At 36.4% G+C, this 25,623-nt stretch overlaps 1 protein-coding gene across 1 annotated transcript; it reads right to left on the bottom strand.

Moving 5' to 3' along the window:
* Positions 1 to 596: 596 nt before the first annotated feature.
* LOC106072707 (zinc finger protein 341-like) lies at positions 597 to 23,955 on the bottom strand. The gene is made up of 14 exons (XM_056036221.1): positions 23,652 to 23,955; positions 21,407 to 21,481; positions 21,061 to 21,287; positions 20,240 to 20,311; positions 19,977 to 20,108; positions 17,752 to 18,097; positions 17,106 to 17,251; positions 16,503 to 16,652; positions 15,762 to 15,950; positions 14,894 to 15,049; positions 14,317 to 14,513; positions 9,744 to 9,904; positions 5,595 to 5,795; positions 597 to 5,160 (listed from the first exon to the last, which is right to left on the bottom strand). The coding sequence occupies exons 1-14, from the start codon at positions 23,734 to 23,736 to the stop codon at positions 3,788 to 3,790; spliced, it is 3,510 nt and encodes a 1,169-aa protein (XP_055892196.1). The 5' UTR covers positions 23,737 to 23,955; the 3' UTR covers positions 597 to 3,787.
* Positions 23,956 to 25,623: the final 1,668 nt, after the last annotated feature.

Below are 25,623 nucleotides of genomic sequence, written 5' to 3'. Positions count from 1 at the left end.
GGCGAAAAGAGGAACTTAGTCCTCACCAAGTGGTGGTTATTAAACAAAACAAGTGTGAGAAGTGAGAACCACTGCTAAACAGAAATCCAATTTGCCTTCTCCAACTTTTTCCCAACGTTCGATCATTAGCAATACGATGACAAGACCACACAGCTAACACAGGTGTGGACAATGTAGAGACACTGCTTACTGTTAACAGATGCTCAAAGCAGCACACTCCAGCCCATTTGGAGACCAAAAATCTTTTTTGGCGAACTTAAAGAAGGGTGATGTAACAAGTGTCCACGCCCCACGCCGGGAAACCCTTTTAAGACCATCTCAGGCGTCAGCTTTCCCTGGCAGATTGAAGAACACCTTAAAATGGTTTCCAGCTAAATATTTCCAACAAAAGCCCTGGGATACAGATATGAGACCAAAAGGAAAGATACCTTTGGGAATAGCAAAAGGTGTGTGTAGGTCACAGCTAGGTCAATGCAGCTATGTGAACTACTGCACTCCTACTTCAATCTGTGTGGAAACTTTATTTGTTTCTTTGTATTCTAGTATTAAATTAAAAAGAAAAAGAAGCTACCATATTTGAAAACAGACAAAGCGTGAAATCAGCTTCAAGTTTATTTTTGAAATACATCTTACACTAACATCTGTTGAAAGTTATAGATGTAATAATACTGTTCATATAACGGTAACAATACTGTACAGAGTTGACAGAGTCAGAGATGACATTAATACATAAACCTAAACAACAAAACGGTTTTAGTTTGTGTCTAATTCTAATGTCAGTAAGAGCAATCCTACTCAACTGAAATTCCATTACCATGCCATTAGCCTACCCCAATTAAACACATTGAAATATACAATAATATAGGACTCAACTATTGGAATACAGTACCATGTGCCATCAGTTAGAAATGACATAAAATAGACGGTGAGGCATCAGTTAGAAATGACATAAAATAGACTGTGAGGCATCAGTTAGAAATGACATAAAATAGACTGTGAGGCATCAGTTAGAAATGACATAAAATAGATTGTGAGGCATCAGTTAGAAATGACATAAAATAGACTGTGAGGCATCAGTTAGAAATGACATAAAATAGACTGTGAGGCATCAGTTAGAAATGACATAAAATAGACTGTGAGGCATCAGTTAGAAATGACATAAAATAGACTGTGAGGCATCAGTTAGAAATGACATAAAATAGACTGTGAGGCATCAGTTAGAAATGACATAAAATAGACTGTGAGGCATCAGTTAGAAATGACATAAAATAGACTGTGAGGCATCAGTTAGAAATGACATAAAATAGACTGTGAGGCATCAGTTAGAAATGACATAAAATAGACTGTGAGGCATCAGTTAGAAATGACATAAAATAGACTGTGAGGCATCAGTTAGAAATGACATAAAATAGACTGTGAGGCATCAGTTAGAAATGACATAAAATAGACTGTGAGGCATCAGTTAGAAATGACATAAAATAGACTGTGAGGCATCAGTTAGAAATGACATAAAATAGACTGTGAGGCATCAGTTAGAAATGACATAAAATAGACTGTGAGGCATCAGTTAGAAATGACATAAAATAGACTGTGAGGCATCAGTTAGAAATGACATAAAATAGACTGTGAGGCATCAGTTAGAAATGACATAAAATAGACTGTGAGGCATCAGTTAGAAATGACATAAAATAGACTGTGAGGCATCAGTTAGAAATGACATAAAATAGACTGTGAGGCATCAGTTAGAAATGACATAAAATAGACTGTGAGGCATCAGTTACATAGGATGGAGGTAAATAGGATTGAAGTTTTACTTTGTATTTCTATTTATTCACTAAGAAAAGTTGCCTGTTCAAACATTGGTAGGCTACATCTGCTTCAATGTATTTCTATTTATTCACTAAGAAAAGTTGCCTGTTCAAACATTGGTAGGCTACATCTGCTTCAATGTATTTCTATTTATTCACTAAGAAAAGTTGACTATTCAAACATTGGTAGGCTACATCTGCTTCAATGTATTTCTATTTATTCACTAAGAAAAGTTGACTGTTCAAACATTGGTAGGCTACATCTGCTTCAATGTATTTCTATTTATTCACTAAGAAAAGTTGACTGTTCAAACATTGGTAGGCTACATCTGCTTCAATGTATTTCTATTTATTCACTAAGAAAAGTTGACTGTTCAAACATTGGTAGGCTACATCTGCTTCAATGTATTTCTATTTATTCACTAAGAAAAGTTGACTGTTCAAACATTGGTAGGCTACATCTGCTTCAATGTACTTCTATTTATTCACTAAGAAAAGTTGACTGTTCAAACATTGGTAGGCTACATCTGCTTCAATGTATTTCTATTTATTTACTAAGAAAAGTTGACTGTTCAAACATTGGTAGGCTACATCTGCTTCAATGTATTTCTATTTATTCACTAAGAAAAGTTGCCTGTTCAAACATTGGTAGGCTACATCTGCTTCAATGTATTTCTATTTATTCACTAAGAAAAGTTGACTGTTCAAACATTGGTAGGCTACATCTGCTTCAATGTATTTCTATTTATTCACTAAGAAAAGTTGACTGTTCAAACATTGGTAGGCTACATCTGCTTCAATGTATTTCTATTTATTCACTAAGAAAAGTTGACTGTTCAAACATTGGTAGGCTACATCTGCTTCAATGTATTTCTATTTATTCACTAAGAAAAGTTGACTGTTCAAACATTGGTAGGCTACATCTGCTTCAATGTATTTCTATTTATTCACTAAGAAAAGTTGCCTGTTCAAACATTGGTAGGCTACATCTGCTTCAATGTATTTCTATTTATTCACTAAGAAAAGTTGCCTGTTCAAACATTGGTAGGCTACATCTGCTTCAATGTATTTCTATTTATTCACTAAGAAAAGTTGACTATTCAAACATTGGTAGGCTACATCTGCTTCAATGTATTTCTATTTATTCACTAAGAAAAGTTGACTGTTCAAACATTGGTAGGCTACATCTGCTTCAATGTATTTCTATTTATTCACTAAGAAAAGTTGACTGTTCAAACATTGGTAGGCTACATCTGCTTCAATGTATTTCTATTTATTCACTAAGAAAAGTTGACTGTTCAAACATTGGTAGGCTACATCTGCTTCAATGTATTTCTATTTATTCACTAAGAAAAGTTGACTGTTCAAACATTGGTAGGCTACATCTGCTTCAATGTATTTCTTAGTCTATTGATATACAAACAATTTTTTTAATTATGGATAAAATCTATTGTTCTATAAATCACAACATACTAATACACTCGGTCCCTCCAACAGTCAAAGGTTAAATGTAAGCTTTCGAAAACAAACTTTCTATTAGTTCAGAAATCTTGTGATTCACTCCCTGGTCTATAAAAAATTAATCTGATCATGATTTAATTAATTGTTTCTGAAGTAAATATTTTTGTAGTAATTCAGTGTATCCAATGTTACAAAACAACAACTTGTATCTATATCTTCACTTTAATAAAGGGGAAAACTATTAGTCTTTAAACTGGTGTCCTCCCATTCTGTAAATGTTCCCTATCTAGACACAACAGCATATTTCAATTAGCTTAGAGGCTAAAGGAAAACCAAATACACAAACTCATTTTGTGGTTAAAAAAAACATTTTTAAAAACCTTTGTTAAAAAAGCACCAAAATTTGAACACAAACAAAATAACAGAATTAATGTCCATTCATATTTTCTTCACATCATTAAAATGCAAGATATTTTGTTTATCTGCCTTACATTAGAGTGTGTGTTTTAAAAACAAACTTATTGGCAGTTATTACTGTCTAGACCATGGTCTGTTGTGGAGTAATCTACATTGCATGCTATGTAAGCCTGGTCACCTGACACAACCACTTGACCACCTACATAACTTTCTCCATTAGACTGAGGGGAAAACAGTGACAAGGCAGTGTCCATCATGTCCCCACCAGTTTCCACGCTGGCCATGTCACTGGCTGACATCATCATGCCATGATTGTCAATGACCACCATGGATTGCTCCTTGCCCCCCAGGTCCATCATGTGACTGCTGGCTTCATGACCCTCAACTCCCACAGAGTCTATTTCCACAATCTGGCATCCCCTGCTGTCACTTGTGCTGGTCATACCATCTTCTGACAGCATGATCATCCCTGCATCCCCCAGCTCAGACTTGACACCCCTGTCACCATCACTGACAAGATGAGTCCCGTCTGAAACTGTGATGAAACTACCACCACTGACATCTGTGCCTTCCAACTGACCCTGTGTGCAAGCTATAATGGCGTTGGCGCCATCTGAGGTTAATACTTGGGTACCTGAACCATCCGTTTGTGTCATATTAAAAGACCTGGCTGCAATAATAGCAATAGGCTGAATATCCAACCCTCCGGGTCCCCTGGTGAAAAGTTGTCCCCCAGATACTGCTGGGATGAAGGCAGTCTGAATAGTTGGGCCACTACCATCTACAGACTCTGTTAAGTGTACAACATAATGGTCAACCAGCTCACCATTGCGTCCTAGGCTTATCTGCTGGACATGCCCTAGAGAGGCACTGAGTCCCTTGTCATCAAGTCCTGGAATATGAATAGTTTCTGTGCCTTCAATTTTGACCACAGCCTGCCCCTTGCCAGGGGAAGAAACCAATGGTAATGCTTTGACCACTTCCACAGACAAAGTGTTGGCATCATCATACTTTCTATAGTCTATCTCATTCATCTCCTGCTTTGCGTACTCTTTGCCCTGCTGCTCAAGCTGGCCGGCTAGTTCTTCAACAGCAAGCATCCGTTGTGCCTTGACTTTCATCCTTGTGCGTGATGAGTACTGCTTCCCTCTGCTTTTAGACAGGGAGTCTGGTGCAATTGTGATCATTCGCTTCCTGGGACGTCCAACCTTTCTTCTATTTCTAGGTCTAAACTGCTGGTCATTCTTGGAGGGCTGACACTTGTGTTCGTTGAACAGCTTGGGGCGGAAGTAACCTTTCCCACACTTCTCACACTTGAACCTATAGTCCATCTTATGACCACGTTCATGCTCTGCCAAATGTGGCTTGCGAGAGAAAGCTTTATCACAGATGCTGCACTTGTAGGGTTTGATGCCACTGTGTGTGACTATGTGAGCCTTGAGTTTGTCTGGACGATTGAATTCTTTGAGACAACCTGTTGAGAATATGCACAACACATTATAAATATATAAAGTCTATTGCATAAAATAAAAATACTATTAAATCCTGCATGTTCTAGTTTGTCTTATTCTGAACTGAAGTCAAGTTTTATAGACATGTATCTCATATCCAAACAAAGTAAAAAAAAAAAAATTATTTGAAAAAAAAAAGTTTAAATCATTATAAGTTTCTGTTTTCATGAAATGCACACTTTAATTATAATGGTCATGTTATTTTTTTTCCATGTTTTATTTGCAACTTTATACTTACACAATGTTTTCCTCCTTGCAATTAAATCAAATGAATAATATACAAAACTTTCAATTATTTAAGCTTAAATGAAATATTATTTATTATCCAGAAAAGGAAAATTACAACAAGTGCGAATTGCAAACAAGGGATGAAATAAAGTATTAATATCAACTCTACCTGCTATAGACCTGAAGGGACATCTATACTTTTTGATCAAATCATGAATGGTCATATGGCGTTTTAGTTTATCCTTGCGGTTAAAAGCAGCCTGACAGATGTCGCAGGAATAAGGTGTTTCTCCCGTGTGGATCAACATATGTGACTTGAGGTAATGTTCTGTTTTAAATTTCTTACTGCACTGATGACACTCAAACTGACCTGAAACACAAACAGAAGAGAAGTTAGGGAGATGGTGCTGGTCCATTTGAACTTCAACAAGCAGTGAGTCAGGTGTACAATTTGATCTCTTCATTGAACTTCAATAAGCAGTGAGTCAGGTGTACTATTTGATCTCTTCATTGAACTTCAATAAGCAGTGAGTCAGGTGTACTATTTGATCTCTTCATTGAACTTCAATAAGCAGTGAGTCAGGTGTACTATTTGATCTCTTCATTGAACTTCAATAAGCAGTGAGTCAGGTGTACTATTTGATCTCTTCAACAGGGTATTAATTTCAACAATTTCAACAAAATAAACATTTGCAAGCTTATTGAAACTTTTGAAGACATTTCAAAAATAGAACATTGACAACCTCTTTTTATCTCTATGTTCCTTTCTCTCTCTCTCTGCTTTATCCCCTCAATCAATACTACTTTCATCCTCCTTGGGAACAAATTCAATGCTCTACCTCCCAATCCTTCATTTGACTATCCAAAGCTCAGTCACAACAGCAAGTCACTTAGCTACATGGAATACATAATTGTCTCTGTGTCTACATCCAAAGTAATGGAACTTAGACAAAAAAAAAAAAACAATGTAAGAAAATCCTATGTGTAACTCAGAGAACTTTAAGTTCATCATCATCATCATCAAACTCCATTAGAGTGAGGGCTTGAGAGGCTCAAATCCTCTCTTGCAAAAGCCCTGGACAGAAACCCTGCTGTCTTGCGTAGTGCATGAATGTCGCCATACAGGTCGAGAATTTTGGGTTTCCCAGACCTGTCGAGACGGAGATCAGCAAGTCTGGGGCAGTCAAACAGAATATGAGGCACGGTTTCCTCTTCTTCCCCGCAGCGAGGGCACCGTGAATCGAAATTTGGCCATAGCCGCGAGAAATATGAGCCAACAGGACAGTGGCCTGTCCTGCACTGTGCTATAATAGCTTGCTTAGGCCTGGACAGCCTCCACCACGGGGAAGTGCGGTCAGGGCGCCTCATGCGCTCCCAGACTCCACGGGCTTTATTACAGGGGTGCCATAGCGTTGTTTGATGTTATGTGAAGCCATGATGACAGTGTTGATATTGGGGGGCCATGGTCCGGGGCTTTGCAAAGCATGTAGTACAGATTTTGAGTCAGTGACCACAACAATCTGTGTTGCCCTCAAATGTCCCTCGCCGAGTTGAGAGTCAATGACTTTTAAGGCTTCACAGACTGCCATGGTCTCCGCATCAAAACTGCAAACACTACCACATGGTCCAAAGATTTTGACTGTGTGAGAGCCAAGAAAGTCGATGTAGGCTCCATAGCCTGCTCTTCCAGAATCTATTGATGCCGATCCATCAGTGTATGCAAAAATAGCACTGGGCTTGAAGGTATTAATGGTCTCCAGAGCTAGGATTTGAAGGTCGTTAGATGAACGGCTTTGCTGAGTGGCATTGGGGTCTACTAATTTCAAGCGTATGTCTGGGGTTGTTGGGCGACACCAAGGGGGAAGGGGATGAAAGCGTTGAATGTTTTGTCGGTTGGTGGAGAGGCCAGCTTCATCAGATAGTCTAGTGGCATGATGCATAAAAGACTGCATCTGGATACGTCTTCTGCATCTCCAACCATCCACTAGTTTTCTAGCTGGGAGGTATTCATCCAGCCTTTTATAAGGCTCATAGCAGGTCAGTACTGACCTTTCCCTCCTAAGGGTTAGTGGAGCTATATTAGCCATTATTTCAGCCGCATTCACTGGACTTGTCCTAAAGGTTCCACAGACAAATCTTAGTGCTTGGGACTGTATTTTATCAAGTTGTTCAAGAGCAGTCCTAGAGCCATAAATTTGCACAGGTAGGCTGTAGTCTATCTGTGATCGGACTGCTCCTAAATACAGGGATCGAAGCATGTCTGCTCGGGCTCCCCACTTCGTGGATGCCAGCTTCCGCACAATGCAAAGTTTCCCTGAGGCCTTTCTTACAACATCCTGGATGTGCTCACACATTTTTAGTTTGCGATCTAAAGTTACACCAAGGTACTTGGGTAGCTTTTCCATGCTGAGAGCCACTCCGTTGAGGGAGAGCTGGAAAGGTTGCCCGAGAATGCCAGTCCCGAGCGTGAACAGAGAATAGACCGTCTTGGAGGTGTTTATTTCTAGCCTCCATTTTTGTGTGTATGAGCAGAGCGTATGGAGGTCCTCCTGTAGCACTTTTTGTATAGAGGATGCGCTCCTTCCGGATTTCCAAAGGACAATATCATCAGCATATAGCAGCTTTTGGCATTTTAGCTGAGCCGGTAGGTCATTTATGAAGGCCGTGAAAAGGGCGCATGACAGGACGGAGCCCTGGGGGAGGCCGTGCTCGAGGGTCATTTCCCCTGAGACTTCTCCGTACATCCTTGTTCTTATTGTACGCTCTTGTAGGAAGTCTCTAATCCAGTAATATATCCGTCCCCGCACCCCCACGGCTCTTATCTTATGAAGCAAACCAGGCCGCCATACTTTATCATATGCCTGTTTTAAGTCAATGAAGACTGCGTATGTGCTTTCGGTCCTTTGGAATCCATCTGCTACGCTCTGCACAAAGATGTTGACTTGGTCTATAGCGGACATTCCAGCCCTGAAACCAGCCTGTTCTGGAGCTATAAGACGGGCACTCTCAAGGTACCAAACCAGACGCTCATTTACCATTTTTTCAGCCATCTTTCCCACACAAGATGGGAGTGAGATGGGCCTGTAGCCCTCAGCAGTGGAAGCATCTTTTCCCTTTTTTGGTATAGGAATAATGGTGGCACGTTTCCAGGCCCTGGGCAGATGACCATCTGCCCAGGTTCTATTTATGAATGCCAAGAGCACGGCCCTTCCTTTCCCCCTTACATGTTTAAGCATTTCGGGGGTAATACCATCCGGCCCGGGAGCCTTTTTAAGCTGGCATTTCCTTATGGCAGCATTAAGCTTGCCTATCGAGAAGGGGGAGTTCATCGTACCCTCAGCACTTTCGGTCTGTGGTTCCTTTCGGTATTTTTTTTCATCAGCTTTGCGAGCTTTATCAATGGCTTTGGACATTGGGGACTTCTTGGCAGCCTTGTTGATCTTGGCAAAATATTTGTTCAACAAGGTGGCAATTTTCTTTTTCGATGAAATGGTTACCCCACTCGGTGAAGATAATGGGGTTGCTGTTTTCGTACGCCCAGCATTTTCGAGATTTCTCAGAAGACTCCAAGCCTTAGAGCTGTCCCTTAGGTTTAACCTTGCACAGGTGTTGGTCCAACGTTCTCGTTTTTCCCTGTTAACAGACGTTTTGACTAGTAGGCTGAGTCTGTTGTATTTCTGCCTGAGTGTTGGATTGTTTGGGTTCTTTTGGACCTTTTTGTATGCCCTTCTCCGAGCCATAACAAGTTTGTTGATTTCAGCCGTCCAAAAGTTTTTGAATTTTTTACAAGGGTAAGTTCGAGGAATAAACTTTTTAGCCATGCCCAGGATAGCTGTTGTTATTTGACGGTACACAAGGTCGACAGAGCTAGACTCTACATTGATTTTTTCAAGGGCATTGTCGACAGCTGTCTCGTATCCTTTCCAATTAGCCTTACTATAGCACCACTTTCGTGGTTCTTTAGTGGTCTTGGTGTTCATTTTAGAAAGAGTGGCAGTCAGTAATATTGGAAGGTGGTCACTACCAATATCGCCTAGTACTTGATAAGTTATGACAGATTCCAAATTAGCAGAGACTAAAGAAAGATCTGGTCGTGATAGTGAACCATTGCTTGCATGCAGAAGAGTAGGAGGAGAGTGTTTGTTTTGCAAAAGTTAAGTTAGACTGGTCTACTTAATTCTCCAAGTCTAATTTGATCAAAGAATGTAGCTGTTTCCAGTAAGTATATGAATCATATTGGACTAGTCAAGTTTGTATTTCATAGAAATAATACACTTCAAATTTATAAAGAAAAAGTTAACCCTCTATGTGACTTTACCTTCAGAGCCGTGTATAGGTAGGTGACGTCTTAGAAATCTTTCACAAGTGAACTGCTTATTGCAGTGTGGACACTTGTAGTCATGACTTGTGGTGGACATGTGGTGCTCAAGGGCTTCTGGGGTGGTGTACTTGTTACCACATTTAGTACATTGGAAGTGTCTAGACAAAGAGAGAGTAAAGTCAATAACTTGTACAATACACAAGATACATCAGACACACAGTGGATTTAGTCAAGTCAATAACTTGTACAATACACAAGATACATCAGACACACAGTGGATTTAGTCAAGTCAATAACTTGTACAATACACAAGATACATCAGACACACAGTGGATTTAGTCAAGTCAATAACTTGTACAATACACAAGATACATCAGACACACAGTGGAGTTAGTCAAGTCAATAACTTGTACAATACACAAGATACATCAGACACACAGTGGATTTAGTCAAGTCAATAACTTGTACAATACACAAGATACATCAGACACACAGTGGATTTAGTCAAGTCAATAACTTGTCCAATACACAAGATACATCAGACACACGGTGGATTTAGTCAAGTCAATAACTTGTACAATACACAAGATACATCAGACACACAGTGGAGTTAGTCAAGTCAATAACTTGTACAATACACAAGATACATCAGACACACAGTGGAGTTAGTCAAGTCAATAACTTGTACAATACACAAGATACATCAGACACACAGTGGATTTAGTCAAGTCAATAACTTGTACAATACACAAGATACATCAGACACACAGTGGATTTAGTCAAGTCAATAACTTGTCCAATACACAAGATACATCAGACACACAGTGGATTTAGTCAAGTCAATAACTTGTACAATACACAAGATACATCAGACACACAGTGGAGTTAGTCAAGTCAATAACTTGTACAATACACAAGATACATCAGACACACAGTGGAGTTAGTCAAGTCAATAACTTGTACAATACACAAGATACATCAGACACACAGTGGATTTAGTCAAGTCAATAACTTGTACAATACACAAGATACATCAGACACACAGTGGATTTAGTCAAGTCAATAACTTGTCCAATACACAAGATACATCAGACACACAGTGGATTTAGTCAAGTCAATAACTTGTCCAATACACAAGATACATCAGACACACAGTGGATTTAGTCAAGTCAATAACTTGTACAATACACAAGATACATCAGACACACAGTGGATTTAGTCAAGTCAATAACTTGTCCAATACACAAGATACATCAGACACACAGTGGATTTAGTCAAGTCAATAACTTGTCCAATACACAAGATACATCAGACACACAGTGGATTTAGTCAAGTCAATAACTTGTCCAATACACAAGATACATCAGACACACAGTGGATTTAGTCAAGTCAATAACTTGTACAATACACAAGATACATCAGACACACAGTGGATTTAGTCAAGTCAATAACTTGTACAATACACAAGATACATCAGACACACAGTGGATTTAGTCAAGTCAATAACTTGTCCAATACACAAGATACATCAGACACACAGTGGATTTAGTCAAGTCAATAACTTGTACAATACACAAGATACATCAGACACACAGTGGATTTAGTCAAGTCAATAACTTGTACAATACACAAGATACATCAGACACACAGTGGATTTAGTCAAGTCAATAACTTGTACAATACACAAGATACATCAGACACACAGTGGATTTAGTCAAGTCAATAACTTGTCCAATACACAAGATACATCAGACACACAGTGGATTTAGTCAAGTCAATAACTTGTCCAATACACAAGATACATCAGACACACAGTGGATTTAGTCAAGTCAATAACTTGTACAATACACAAGATACATCAGACACACAGTGGATTTAGTCAAGTCAATAACTTGTCCAATACACAAGATACATCAGACACACAGTGGATTTAGTCAAGTCAATAACTTGTCCAATACACAAGATACATCAGACACACAGTGGATTTAGTCAAGTCAATAACTTGTACAATACACAAGATACATCAGACACACAGTGGCTTTAGTCAAGTCAATAACTTGTCCAATACACAAGATACATCAGACACACAGTGGAGTTAGTCAAGTCAATAACTTGTACAATACACAAGATACATCAGACACACAGTGGATTTAGTCAAGTCAATAACTTGTACAATACACAAGATACATCAGACACACAGTGGATTTAGTCAAGTCAATAACTTGTACAATACACAAGATACATCAGACACACAGTGGATTTAGTCAAGTCAATAACTTGTACAATACACAAGATACATCAGACACACAGTGGATTTAGTCAAGTCAATAACTTGTACAATACACAAGATACATCAGACACAGTGGATTTAGTCAAGTCAATAACTTGTCCAATACACAAGATACATCAGACACACAGTGGATTTAGTCAAGTCAATAACTTGTACAATACACAAGATACATCAGACACACAGTGGAGTTAGTCAAGTCAATAACTTGTGCAATACACAAGATACATCAGACACACAGTGGATTTAGTCAAGTCAATAACTTGTACAATACACAAGATACATCAGACACACAGTGGATTTAGTCAAGTCAATAACTTGTACAATACACAAGATACATCAGACACACAGTGGATTTAGTCAAGTCAATAACTTGTACAATACACAAGATACATCAGACACACAGTGGATTTAGTCAAGTCAATAACTTGTACAATACACAAGATACATCAGACACACAGTGGAGTTAGTCAAGTCAATAACTTGTACAATACACAAGATACATCAGACACACAGTGGCTTTAGTCAAGTCAATAACTTGTCCAATACACAAGATACATCAGACACACAGTGGAGTTAGTCAAGTCAATAACTTGTACAATACACAAGATACATCAGACACACAGTGGAGTTAGTCAAGTCAATAACTTGTACAATACACAAGATACATCAGACACACAGTGGATTTAGAAGAACAGTTCCATCATCACACATCTCAAATCATTTAATATGATGAAAATTATTGGCTGGATAAAGACCTAATCATATAAAACTTGAATTGGCAACAAAATATTCAGGCACAATGAAAGGAAAGACAAAGAAGTTCTCAAAATCAGAAATGTTTTCTGCAGTTTATGAACAAAGTATGCAAGTAGTCAGTCCATGGGGCAAGTTCAGAGCTTTGGATAGTTGATGGACATCCAGACTTGACATAAATTTCATGATAGTACACAGAGAGAAAGAAAGTGTTGACTTTTGGTACAGAAAAATGGAAATTAAATTAGACTGCTTCAGCTTCATAAGAAACTATCAGCAGAAAACATCAATATTGCTGATTAAACTAGGCTGTATTATTTACCAAACTATTCCTTAAGTTACAAATATGTCGCACCCGCTAGAAAAAAAAAAGTGTAGAGTGTAATTGCCTTGGTTTTTTTTTTAAACTGGTCAGTATTTGATAATTTTTAGTAAATAGAATGTTGACATTGTAACACAACAAATGATGTAATTTAACCTGCAGGTTATAAGAAACAAGTTGGTGTCATCTCATTGTGAAATGATCAATCACACCTGGAGACAATATAGCAATTGATTCAATTTACGCATATATAAAAAGAGTCCTGACAATCATTTTGGACCCATTTCAGATTAACGAATCTCTCAGATTAAGTGAAATCATTACTGAAATAAACATAATTATGAAATACAATGTATAATTACACAAACTGGTACAGGATATAGTGATTAGCTCAGTTTATTTTATTTCATCTCTCTGAAACTATTTCTGTGTATAAAGTGTGGGACAAGAAAGTGAAATGTTTCTTATACAGTAGTCAAGGTAGTTTCATATATTTTACTGCATCAGATTTGTAAATATATATGATACTGTTGCAGCTGTGACTGCCTTTGATGTGGCACTAGTCTACGTAAAACAACAGTCCGCCTCAACCCCAGTGGAAAAGTTGTTTCTGAGGCGTTGGCATAATTTTGCTTGAAAATAAGTCTTCTCGTTGACACAAAATGTAACCTATATAGTTTAGAACAACATATAACATCGTTCTTTGTTCATTACACTGTCAGTCTTTGAAACCTACTGTAATAATTACAACGCAATACACTTATTCACTGTTTGTTTCTTAGCTTTTTATTCCTAAAACTATCCTCATTTCGGTTAAAGTGGACTTTCGAATCTTCTAACTATATAGTCAGTTCTCAAAGGCAAACAGTTCAGCATGAGAGTGACTCTATATCAGAGAACTAATTTCTTTCTTCTACTATCTAGTGGGGTAGCATCAGCACTTTTGCTTTCTGCGAGGATCATACTAGCCTGTGCGGTATCCAATAATTACCAACAAATGATCTTCAGATCGTTTTTTTTTTTTTTAAAGTTTGCTTACTAATTCAAAAAAAGATGTTTATTCTTTTTTTTAAACTTTTTTTCCATGTAGTAATACCATTGCCTTATAGATTGATGCCTAAGCAGTGCTATAAGTCTACTCTTATACACAAGTTCAAGCTGTCAACCTTCTGTAATGTAAGGTTTACTATCTTTCTAGAACCTACCTAAGTCCAGACTTGACTGCCTGGTTCATGTAGATGTGAGTATACTGATGTACTCCAAGGTCATACAGGTTCTTGAAGTACTTATGACACTGGTGACACCTGTAGGTCATCTCATTCTCATGAGACTTGACATGCTCCAAGTAAGTGTCCAGGTCATGGAAGGAGTGACCGCAATTCTTCATGACACATTTGTACACCTAAATATATCGTCAGAATATCTTTAAGCAAGAATTTCTTAAATATAAATACAAACAAGACAAATATCTCATGTATTTTCTTCTAACTTTTCATTAATGGCAACAAACAAAAAAAAAGGTCTTCAATGAGTACAGATTTTTGTGCATAGTGCTCACCAACGTATGGTCATGGGAACCAATACATTTCTAGCATGTGTGTTGTGGACAGCATAACAAAAATATTTTCCAATGGAACCGAGTTACTACATTTCATTATTCAGTGTAAACAGAAGATTTGAGGTAATCGTTTGGGCATCACCAATTTATTGTACAAGATCATTAAAAAAAAATGTTACAAAAAAAAAAAAATGAATGAACCAAAATGATTGGGCTCTACCTACCTGTTCACTTTTATGATTCACCAGGTGAGTTTTTAACTGGTAATAAGTTTTAAACTTGCTTGGACAATACTGACATATATAGGAGTTGTCAACCACAACCTTCACCTTGGAGAATTTCTCTTCAACTTGTTTCTCCATCTTCTTCACAGCATTGAACTGGAACACAAACAATTCATGCTCAATGCAACGGTAGTCTTAAAAGAGGGTGAAGAGACATTTTAGCTGACGCATATTTACTTATGGAGAGAGGGATGTGCAAGGATAAATTACTCAAGGTTTCAGGTTTGTTTTTTGTTGCTTTGAAACCCAATAGTATACTACTATTATATTTCCTTAACTAAATTATTAATTAGAAACTTTATGAAGGTGAAAAAAAATCTATTTCAGATTAAAAAATCTTGTGCATAACTCTGACAAATTTGCTTAAACAACATTGGTATTGTGACTTTGTCTTATATGCTGTTTGTTTGTTTGACTCTTTTTTTTTCTTGGATGTTCCTTAAGAATTGAAGATTGTTACATCCTCACCTCTGGCAGGATAAAGGATAGCAGGGGATGGTAATGGGTATCATTCGAAACCAGGACACTTAAGTCCAGAGTGCAAACCACAGGATCAGGTAGCCATATAAATATTGTGACAGCAGCACCACCACACCCAAGTCATATGCAGAGAATCATCATTCATATCTCTTATTGTTTTTTATGAGCATAAATTATTCCTTAAGTGTCTCATTATGTTTAACATCATTAGAGTGATTCAAGCATAATAATCTGAGTCAAAGATTGATCCATTATTTCTTGAAATTAAAGTTACACTCATATCATTTTGTAATATTTCACAGAACCCATACAAAATTGTTCTATTTACCTGATGGACAGGAGACATCAGCTTGGACTCTGAAGCAGCAGTGATCACATCTGAGAGCTGCTGTGCTTGTGTGGGTGCAACTGTTGTGATGACTGAAGATGATGAAGAACAGGAAGAGGATACATCCTTATCGTCAAGAACTGGCTCTGGTTGTTTAGGCAGTGTGTTGGATGTACCACAAGGCCAGACCTAGCCAAACAAATAGTCAAGTACTTTTGAAACAATGATAACTTTATAGGAGAAATAAGACATTTTTCTTTAGTAACTTTTCAGGAGAAACTAGCTTGAGGCAGCTTGACAGAATCAAATAGACTTTTTTTATTGACATTTTTAGAGAAAGAAAAATACTTTCTTTTTTTTTTTTGTTTACTTCTACAACAGTAGCAGAAATAGAAAAAAATGTGATAGACTTTCAGCCCTAGAAACAACTTCTGAGCTTATTAATGGTTTCAAGGCAAAATTAATCCTAGTGACAACCTCCCATAACCTTTTATATTGTTCCACTTAAAACATCTTCATCTAGTATAATCCCATATATATACATTTTAAAATTTTTATTTTACACATCCTTCACAAAATGCAAAAAGTTTAGACAATTTAGTAGTAGATTAATTCTATCCATGACAGGGGCACATTTAATAATGCCATTTATGGTTAAATAAATGAGATCTTTCCTTACATTGCCTTGAAGAAACACATACAAAATTAAAGACAAATATCAAAACAATTTGAATGCTCTACCTTGTGAGTGGTCATATGTTTCTTGACATTAGATTTCTGAGCAAAGGCCCTACCACAGACAATGCACTGAAATGGTTTCTCTCCTGTATGGGCTCTTATGTGCTGCTGGAGGTCAAAGTTTTTGGTAAACTGTTTGTTGCAATATGTGCACTGAAAAAAAATATTGAGAGTCATGGTAAACATGCTGAAACAACGCCAATAATTTAATTTGAAATAGGGTAAGTTCCCAGATGTCCACAGGGCTTTGAGACCAAGGGGGCTTGAAAAAGGAGACTTTTTATGAGAGGTCAATGGGGCTTGAAAGATGTGCTTATTTCTGTGAGGTTAAGGAGGTTTGAAAGATACCAATACAGCATACTGTTTAGAGTTACACGCAGTATGAAACTATATATCTTCAATTAAGTTCAGCAGCCTAGCTAATACCAAATAGCATAATATTATCTTTTTGAACTCAAGGATATTAAACAGGAACTGTCTAAACTTTTCAGCCAACAATTTTAATTTGACATTTCATTAGTTTGATCAAACACAGTGTTTAGAATAAACAATAGCTAAGTATTTAATATTAGTCCTATTGTTAGGACTACACGATACGAAACATACCACTAATTTAGGTTTAGTGTTTGTTTCATCCTCTGGTGCATCAGAATTGTTCTTGGCATTGCGTGAAGACTTTCCTTTCCTGGTGCTGAGCAAGTTGTTGTCAGCATTTAACACTGAGATGAAACTGTTCTGAGCTGACTTTCTACCTGTAGGGAAAGCAACATGGATAAGTCATCCAACGACTATATTAGTCATGCAACTAAATATGCAATACTTATTGTCACAGTAAGGAGAGTTACTTAAACTTGAAAGAGGAAGAGAAAGTCAATGTTTATAATTCGTTACAGGGGAGGAAAATGAAACTGTTGTCAGAAATATCATCTTACCAAACGCATTTGGCAACTGAGATTGAATCCAGACAGAGAAAGGAAGTTCAATCCGGATGTGAATACATCAACTAAGTGTAAGTAAAAAGAATGGGTTACTAAGCTGTCCAGAATACTTTCTTATTGATTATTGAAACACTAACCTTTATATCTTAGCTCTCAAATACCTGCTGATTATTTGTGTGAAAAATCAGTAAGTTCAATAAGAATTACGTATACATTAACTAGTTGAAAGTTATCAGAAATGATTTACTAAAAGTCAAGTCTCTGTCATCAACTTAAGGAAGATATAGTATAAGTGATAAAAAAAAAAGCCTCACCAGCTTTAGTGGGACTAGACTTATATGCTTGCTGTGTGGGTTGATTAAGCTGAGAAGATTGGGATGCTGTAATGGGAGACTGTTGAATGACAGGCAGAGTTGGAGGCTGGACAGCTTGAGGCATGTGCTGCATGGCTGGCTGTTGTTGATGCTGCTGCAGCTGCATGCTCTTGTCTGAGATGGCAGTCAGTGTGATGTGCTGGGCTGACTGGACAAGCAGCTGACCTGTTGCTATACCAGGTGGAGATGGGGATGTGTAGTTATTGGGCGTGGGTGCTAGGCTGGTAATGGGACTAAAGATAGTGACACTGTTAGAGCTGTTAGCTGACTGCATTGGTCCTGTTACCTGTAGGAAAATACATAGCGGATTAGAGAGCAGTAACAAAATTCTGATTTGTAACTTTATTACATTTTTTTAAAGCAATTATAGAAACAAATAAAAAAAACACTTAATTTGCATTACAATGTGGATGCTACGGGTGAAGTTAATTTTGTCTTATAAATGACTGACATTCTTTTCAAAGATACCTTCACTTTGCCTTTACCACAGAAATATGTACTTACATACCTCTAGAAACTCAGCATCAATGTTGAACCACCTGTAAAGCATCTTAACTAAAACAATGGTGTTTTTAAAGTCAATTCCTACTTTTATATTTTATTTGGCATTGAAAAATTAGAGAAAACAAGGTTACAAAAGACAGTTTGTGTGGAAACACAAACTCAAAATCGGCCCCCAAAGTGTCCACCCAGGCAGGCTTCAATATTTTCAGAAAGAACATGCAAATGAAATTATATCAAAGACAAATGAGAGATAAGAATGGAGAAAGAAGGTTAACAGATCTTGTGTAGTGCCGGTCCCGCAGATCAAAGGATAGGTGAAAGTGAATGTAAAGTTAGATGTGAACCAGGCCTAACTAGTTCCCCTTTCAGGGCAGATGATGTAAAGTTCATCTGTTTTTGTGGCCTACGGTTAACGAGGGTGTCATGTAGCCAGCACAACGACCAACCGCCTTTACTTTTCCCCAACTAATGTCAGGCACCAATTAGAGCTGAGTGGACTCAGAGGCGCCCAAAGATTTCAAAGTTGAAATTCCCAGTCTTCACCAGGATTGGAACCCGGGACCCCCAGTTCGGAAGCCAAGCGCTTTATCGCTCAGCCACCGCGCCTCCCCTGGCCTAACTAATGTCTTATAATTGATCAAATTTTTTGAAAAGGCTCAATCTCTTATTCGAATCCTCTAAAAAAAAAAAAAAAATTTCCACAATAAAAAAAAAAGTTCAGGAAAATGAAGTTTACAAGAATACTATTCGTTTTAAATTAGGTCTAACTTATAATGCATACTAATTAGCTTTTTCTCTTTAAAAAAATGCTTGCATAACTGATTTTAAAAATAGATTTTTCACTTTCAGAAAAAAAAAGTGGCCGTTGCATCAGAACTTTGAATGGTCTAAAATATTGTGATGTCGGATTTTCAATATCTTTTCTAGTTTACAAGATCTAAACGGGACGGACGGACAGATGGACAGACATTTCGCACAAAACTAATAGCAACTTTTCCCCTTTCGGGGGCCGCTAAAAATGAGTCAGTATAGGGATCAAACCCATGACATTAACGTTAGTAATGACAATATCAGCTCATCTAACCAGCCATACTTCTGAACTTATCAGATCGCATCTGATCAGATCGGATTTGATCTAATTGTGCAAAATTTTATTTTGAAATAAATGATTCCTGTCCTAGGTTTTTCTTCAATTTTTTAGTCAAAAACACACATTCATACCATTAAATTACAGCTTTTATATAGAGCTACTTTCATGCTTATTGCATGCTAAGAGCGCTATGGTCTAATCTCATTTAATTTGAGGACCAGTGGGGGGTGGGGGTATCTGGGAGAGGGTTTTAGGCGCTCAGTTAACTCAACTCTACCCCTGACAGGTGTCGAACCTCAAGCCCCCTTCATAGATAGCCCAACCATGCCAAGTTCAAGCGTACTTAGCCTCTCGACCACGCTTGACCCCGAGTGGTGTGCCTTATTCTTCTCTGTCTCAGTTTTCACAGAACAAATTTTCATTATGCTGAGCACTTGTGCTTCCAACCTTTTTTTTTTTTACATTTCCACCCATGGAGAGAGGATAAGCTATTAGTAGGAATAAAACAAAAGACCATCAAAAGTGATTCTGTTAACCTCTGAACAACAAGTTATTATTATAACATACTTACCATCTGAATAGTTTGTCCATTCAAAGTGTTTGGGTCAATGTTGGCCAGACTCATCAGGTCATCTGTGAACACCATGTTTTGTGACAGCTGAGACAGAGAGGAGGAAGACACACCACTCAGGGTCAAGGTGGCCTAGACAATGGAAAAACATTGATTTTTACACAGCTTTTAATGAGGTCTTTATATATCCTTATAGAGATGTTATGAACATAATAATAATAGTAATAGTAAATACTAATAGTAAATACATGACTCTAACTTACAGCACTGGGTGGCTGATTTAATGATCTGGTTAAACATGGATGCGCCTGAAGTATAGGAGCATTGGTTGTTATCTACAAACAAAAAACATTTTTTTTTAAAGCCAATCAACATTGAGAATGCAGGAGTATTAATACAAGGCAGTTATTTGGGAGAAAAGTGAAGTGAAACAAAAAGTGCATCCATGGATATAGTTCCATAAACAAATATCTATCTAACATCCTATAATAATTTCTACAAACATTAATTAATGTTGAGCATTGTATTATAAATAAATGCTGAGAACCTTATCTGAGCTGTATTTTACTTTTAGAAATGTATAGATAAAGATTCGCATTGCTGACTATTATCAAATTATTATTTGTGAAATGACTTATAGTAAAAAACTGAAATGCTATTTATTGATTTATAATTTCTCTTTTGACGGATAAATTCAACAAATAATAGGTTAGGTAACTTTCATAGTATCACAATAACTGGAGAATGGCATTAAATTTCTTCATTGTATATGTTTCCTGATTCCTATGTTTTGCAATCAGCGACTATCTAGTGACAACTATGAAGCAAACAAATAACTGATAATAATTATAGCAAAAAAAAAAGTTTATTTTATTTTATTAATCAATGCTGTAAAACAAAAGTAATATCTAAACTACGGTATTAGTTTACGTAACTAGATAAGCAGAATCAGGTTTCTATTATATTTTAAGAATATGGAGAACAAAATGCAGATTACAAATATGTAATTTTGATTTTTCTGGTCATCTACACTAATACCTAAACTACATATAAGCATAAATTGTATATAAATAAATATATTTACTGTTGGTACCACGGTACCAGTCATCTGAGAGTATGACTGATTCATATTCATTGCTGGGGAAAAAACACCAGAGCTGGCTCCCATTGCTATCTGCTGCTCCTGGGCTTGCTGAGGTAAATGTATTGACTGTTGCAAGGAGCATTGTGACTGCTTGTGCTTGACAAACGCTGTGATCAATGAGAACTGTTTCTTGCATTTGCCACATTGAAAGATATCCTCGTCTTCTTCTGTTTAAAAAAAAAAAAAAAAAAAAAAAACGTTATTATTATTTTTATTTTTAATAGTGTAAATTAATTTTCCAATTTAACAAAAAGTTTCCTGAGACAACATTGGAATGTTTTCTTACCTGGATTTTCAGACACAGTTTGTGAGTCTAGCAAAGATTGTACAGCTACTGCAGTTTGTGTATCAAGGGATTGAACTAAACAAAATATGAAAAATGGATGAATTAAATATGACAGAAAAAAATTGTACATTTAAAATGATATAGAACAGTTATCTAAACTTAGAATTAAGAGTGTAAACACACATATATATATATATATATATATATATATATATATATATATATATATATGAAAGGAAAACAGATTCATCATGGTCCTATCTACCACATTCTAGAGATCTTATCTAGGCCTATAAAAGACTAGTTTTATAAGTTTCAGTCATTTATTCGGAAATAAATATAATTACGCCTGTAGGAGGTTTCAAGCTTGGACTGTCCTGATGACACAGTCCAAGCATCAGCACATGACCAGGTAGCGATTTTTCATTTCATATTTACTAGATTATGATAATAATACTATGACAAAGAGTTTTTTGTTTATTAATTTAATAAATTTCTAATACAGATGATCTTTTGTAGTATAGTACAGCTTAGGATAGCCATTCTTCCCTAAATAGCTGAATCCTCTATATTCTCTCTATAAAAATCTAGATCTATCTAGTAGGTCTAGATCTAGGCATTTAACTTCATTCAATGTACCAAGCTCACTCCAAACATTTGCCCATTTATTCTCTAATCTAATCTAATCTAATTATCAAATAATACGTTGTCAAAGTCAAACTTTGAAATTTCGGTCTAGACCTAGAATCTAGATCTATAGTCTATAGGTGTCCGAATAGTATGATAAACTACTCTAGAATCTAGATCTATATCTAGAGTAGTTTATTTAATTCGGATATTACATGAATTCGGACATTTGCTGTATTTGTGGTCATTAAATAATTATCTTAATATTTATTATAAAACTAGCGCGCTGTATAATGTGCTTGTCCATTTTCCAATGATTCTGACCCAATTTCCTTCCATTTAGCTGTCTTTTTATGTAAGAAAAACAAATTTCAAATTTAAAAGTCAGGTTGTTGTTTTTTTGATTGGCTAAGTCTATACTAATGAGCCCGGCAATATTAATTCTGTTTTAGGAGCTGATTTATTTGATTCATAAGACAAGTTGTTTGATTCCATACAAAAAAATTAATAGGGTGTCCGAATTAAATTACGATTTTCTTACCAAAATTTATTTCAGACAGCCAGTTTTGGACATCAATGTTAATCATCTTATATTATATTTGTTTGCTTGTTTGTTTTTTTTTATAGAGAATAAATGGGCAAATGTTTGGAGTGAGCTTGGTACATTGAATGAAGTTAAATGCTTAGATGTAGATCTAGTAGATATAGATTTATAGAGAGAGAATATAGAGGATTCAGCTAAAGGACTAAAGGCAAGAATCGCTATCCTGACCTGTACTATACTACAAAAGATAATCTGTATATAGGCCTACATTAGAAATGTATTCAATGAATAAACATTTAAACATGTAACACACACATCTAATCATGCATACATAAAATAAGTCTAAAAGTCAGTATAGAAGTCAGTATCCCAGTGACCTAATTTAGGTAGAATTAAGTGTGTTCATATTTTTTTTTTAAATTTTTGTTCGTATTTATGCATAATTTGAAAACATCTTTATTTTAATGTGAAGGGCTATGCCTAGGGATCTTAAAATTTAGTAATCAAGTAATGTTAATATTATTAATATAGAATTAAAATCTGAGTTTATTGATGCCAAAATATAGAGACTGTCCGAAATAAAATAATGTGGGTCAAATTTGTCCGAATTAAATGAAAACACACACTGTGACACAGCCTTTTTGACCTTAAATATAATAACAAAGTACCATAAATAGTCATTCTTTTTCTCCTTTAATTAAACTAAAGAAGATTTTGATTATACTTCATTTTCTTTTCTATGTCGAACCCTTGCCTTGTCCTTGTCAAATAATGCGCTGTCTTACTCTTATAACTTATACTACTAGATTTAACTAGATCTACTACTACTATAATTACTAGTACTACTACGACTAGTGACTAGTGTCTCTAACTCTAGGTCACTGGTGTCCGAACAGCATAAAACTAAACTCTAGTCTAGATCTCCTTTTTAACTTTTTTAGCCATCTAGATCTATCATCTATGATCTAGAAATAGAATGCTAGATTCTAGAGTGTTTAGGGTAATAGACCTAAGCCAAGATTACATATAATCATATAGATCTAGAATCTAAATTACAAATCCTCTCTTATTTACCACTTAGCGGTTGATTTAACTGATAGCATAATGCTATGCATCCATTAGCATCTTGACCGATGCTCTGTGTTGACAGCCGTTCCATGAATCATCCCACAACCCACAAAAAGCATGAAAACAATGTTGTTTATAAATTAGATAGAGTAAACTGCAAGGTGATTCTAAGTATTAAAGAAAAACGTGTTGATAAAAACGTAAATCTTCCAAAATAATGATGTAATTATATAAGGAAACAACGTTGTAAATCATTCACAAGTCTTTTATTTTACAAATTGGGGATATTCAAAATGGCGATTCACCCCCTCCGCGAATAACGTAAAAATAGCATTCTCGTAAAAGTTCGAAGGTCAACGCGAGTACAGAACAGTGGTTTTGTTCATTATGTTTGAAAAAAAAAAACAATTTAAAATTAACAGAGATGCCCACAGCTCTATATCCCCAAAATGGCAATGTGTATTCAAAAACCTGGAAATGTGTATTTACAGGGTCATATGTGTATTTTTTTAAATAAAAATATTTTTTTTAATGAAAAGATTTTTTTTTAATGAAAAACTGAAATCCATAAAATCAATTAAGCACGCAACATATATATAGGCCCTATATAGTTCGTCCAGCGTGGTTCAATGATAACCACTTTGTCATCCAGGGGGCTGAGGGCCTTGCACTGGGGTTTTATTTTCCCTTCATGTGGCTGGTGAGGCCTATGTGAGCCCGGAATGTTCGGCTGCACACTGGGCAGGATATTCCAGCTGGAGCTAGTGTTGTGGGCCTTGCTTTTCTTCTCTGGCGTTTTTCTTCTGCCAGAGTGGTTCTCTTTTCCTCAGCAAATTAACACAGAATAAAGTTATAAGAAATTCTGTAAAAAATAATCAAACACACAAACGGTAATCATTGTCATAGATTTTTATTTTTATAATTATGCAGTTCTTTGTCAGTAGCACCACCTGGCATTGATTATATAGTCACAATCAAATAAGAGATAATATATTTCTTGCTAAATTCTTCAAAAAGCTGGAGGCTCAAGTCCTTTTAGCCTTATGTCGTTGAAATTTCTGTGATCAAGACTTGCGAGGTCTGCATAAAAGATGTTTGACATGTCAAAACTTCTTTCAAGACTAGAGATACCTGTACTGTCTTAGTCTAGTAAGACATTCAAAACCTGGATTTTTTAATTTTTTTTTAGCGCTAATTTTTCTGTTCGCTTTTACACCCTTGTTCTTTTTTTGTTTCAGTCAAACTTCAATTTTCATTTCCAACTGTTCATTTTTTTTTATCTGCCCACCGCACACAATCATCTGCTGCTTTCTTCACCACTTCGAAATCTTTTGTCTTCATCTTGGTTTTTCTGTTACAAACACCATGTTCTAAGCCAGTTGTTCCCAAACTTTTTTTGTCTCGTAGATCCCTTGTCATGTTTCTGGTTTTCAGTAGATCCCCTGCTTAACTTGTACTGCATTTTCGCTAATTCATCAACTCCATTAAAAAAAAAGAAAAACAAATTTCTAACTGTAGTAAATCGAGAAGTGAAAGAGTGGCTAGATTTTAAGTTATAGAGATTTATCTTCTTATTGACAAAATTCTTTGTATCATTCTAAAAGTTTTCGCAAAGAAGTTTCTCGTATTTTTCTTAACCTTTCACCTGTGGCTCAACTATTGGGTCCGAGGAACTGTCTTCACTCACAGGAGAAGGAACGAAGAAGAGTAACTGTCGCCTAAACAAGTGAGCTACGGGCAGGAGGAGCTTATTAGCTTTGGCTTGCTACCCACCTAGCAGGAGGACTACTGAATTCAAACCTTGCAGCTATACCCAAATATGGGAAAGGTTTCGTGGGTCAACCTTGAGGAAAAATAAGGAAGTTCGTGTTAAAAAACGTTTGTAAAACTACTCCAGCAGCTGGTAAAACCTATATTGTTTTCTGTAGTTGGCTATAAGTAAAGAGATATTGTAAGACGCTCATAAACAATCATCTTC

This window comes from Biomphalaria glabrata, chromosome 7 (genome assembly GCF_947242115.1).
Source record: "Biomphalaria glabrata chromosome 7, xgBioGlab47.1, whole genome shotgun sequence".
NCBI lineage: Eukaryota > Metazoa > Mollusca > Gastropoda > Planorbidae > Biomphalaria > Biomphalaria glabrata.
This window is presented reverse-complemented; position numbering and strand designations above follow the sequence as displayed.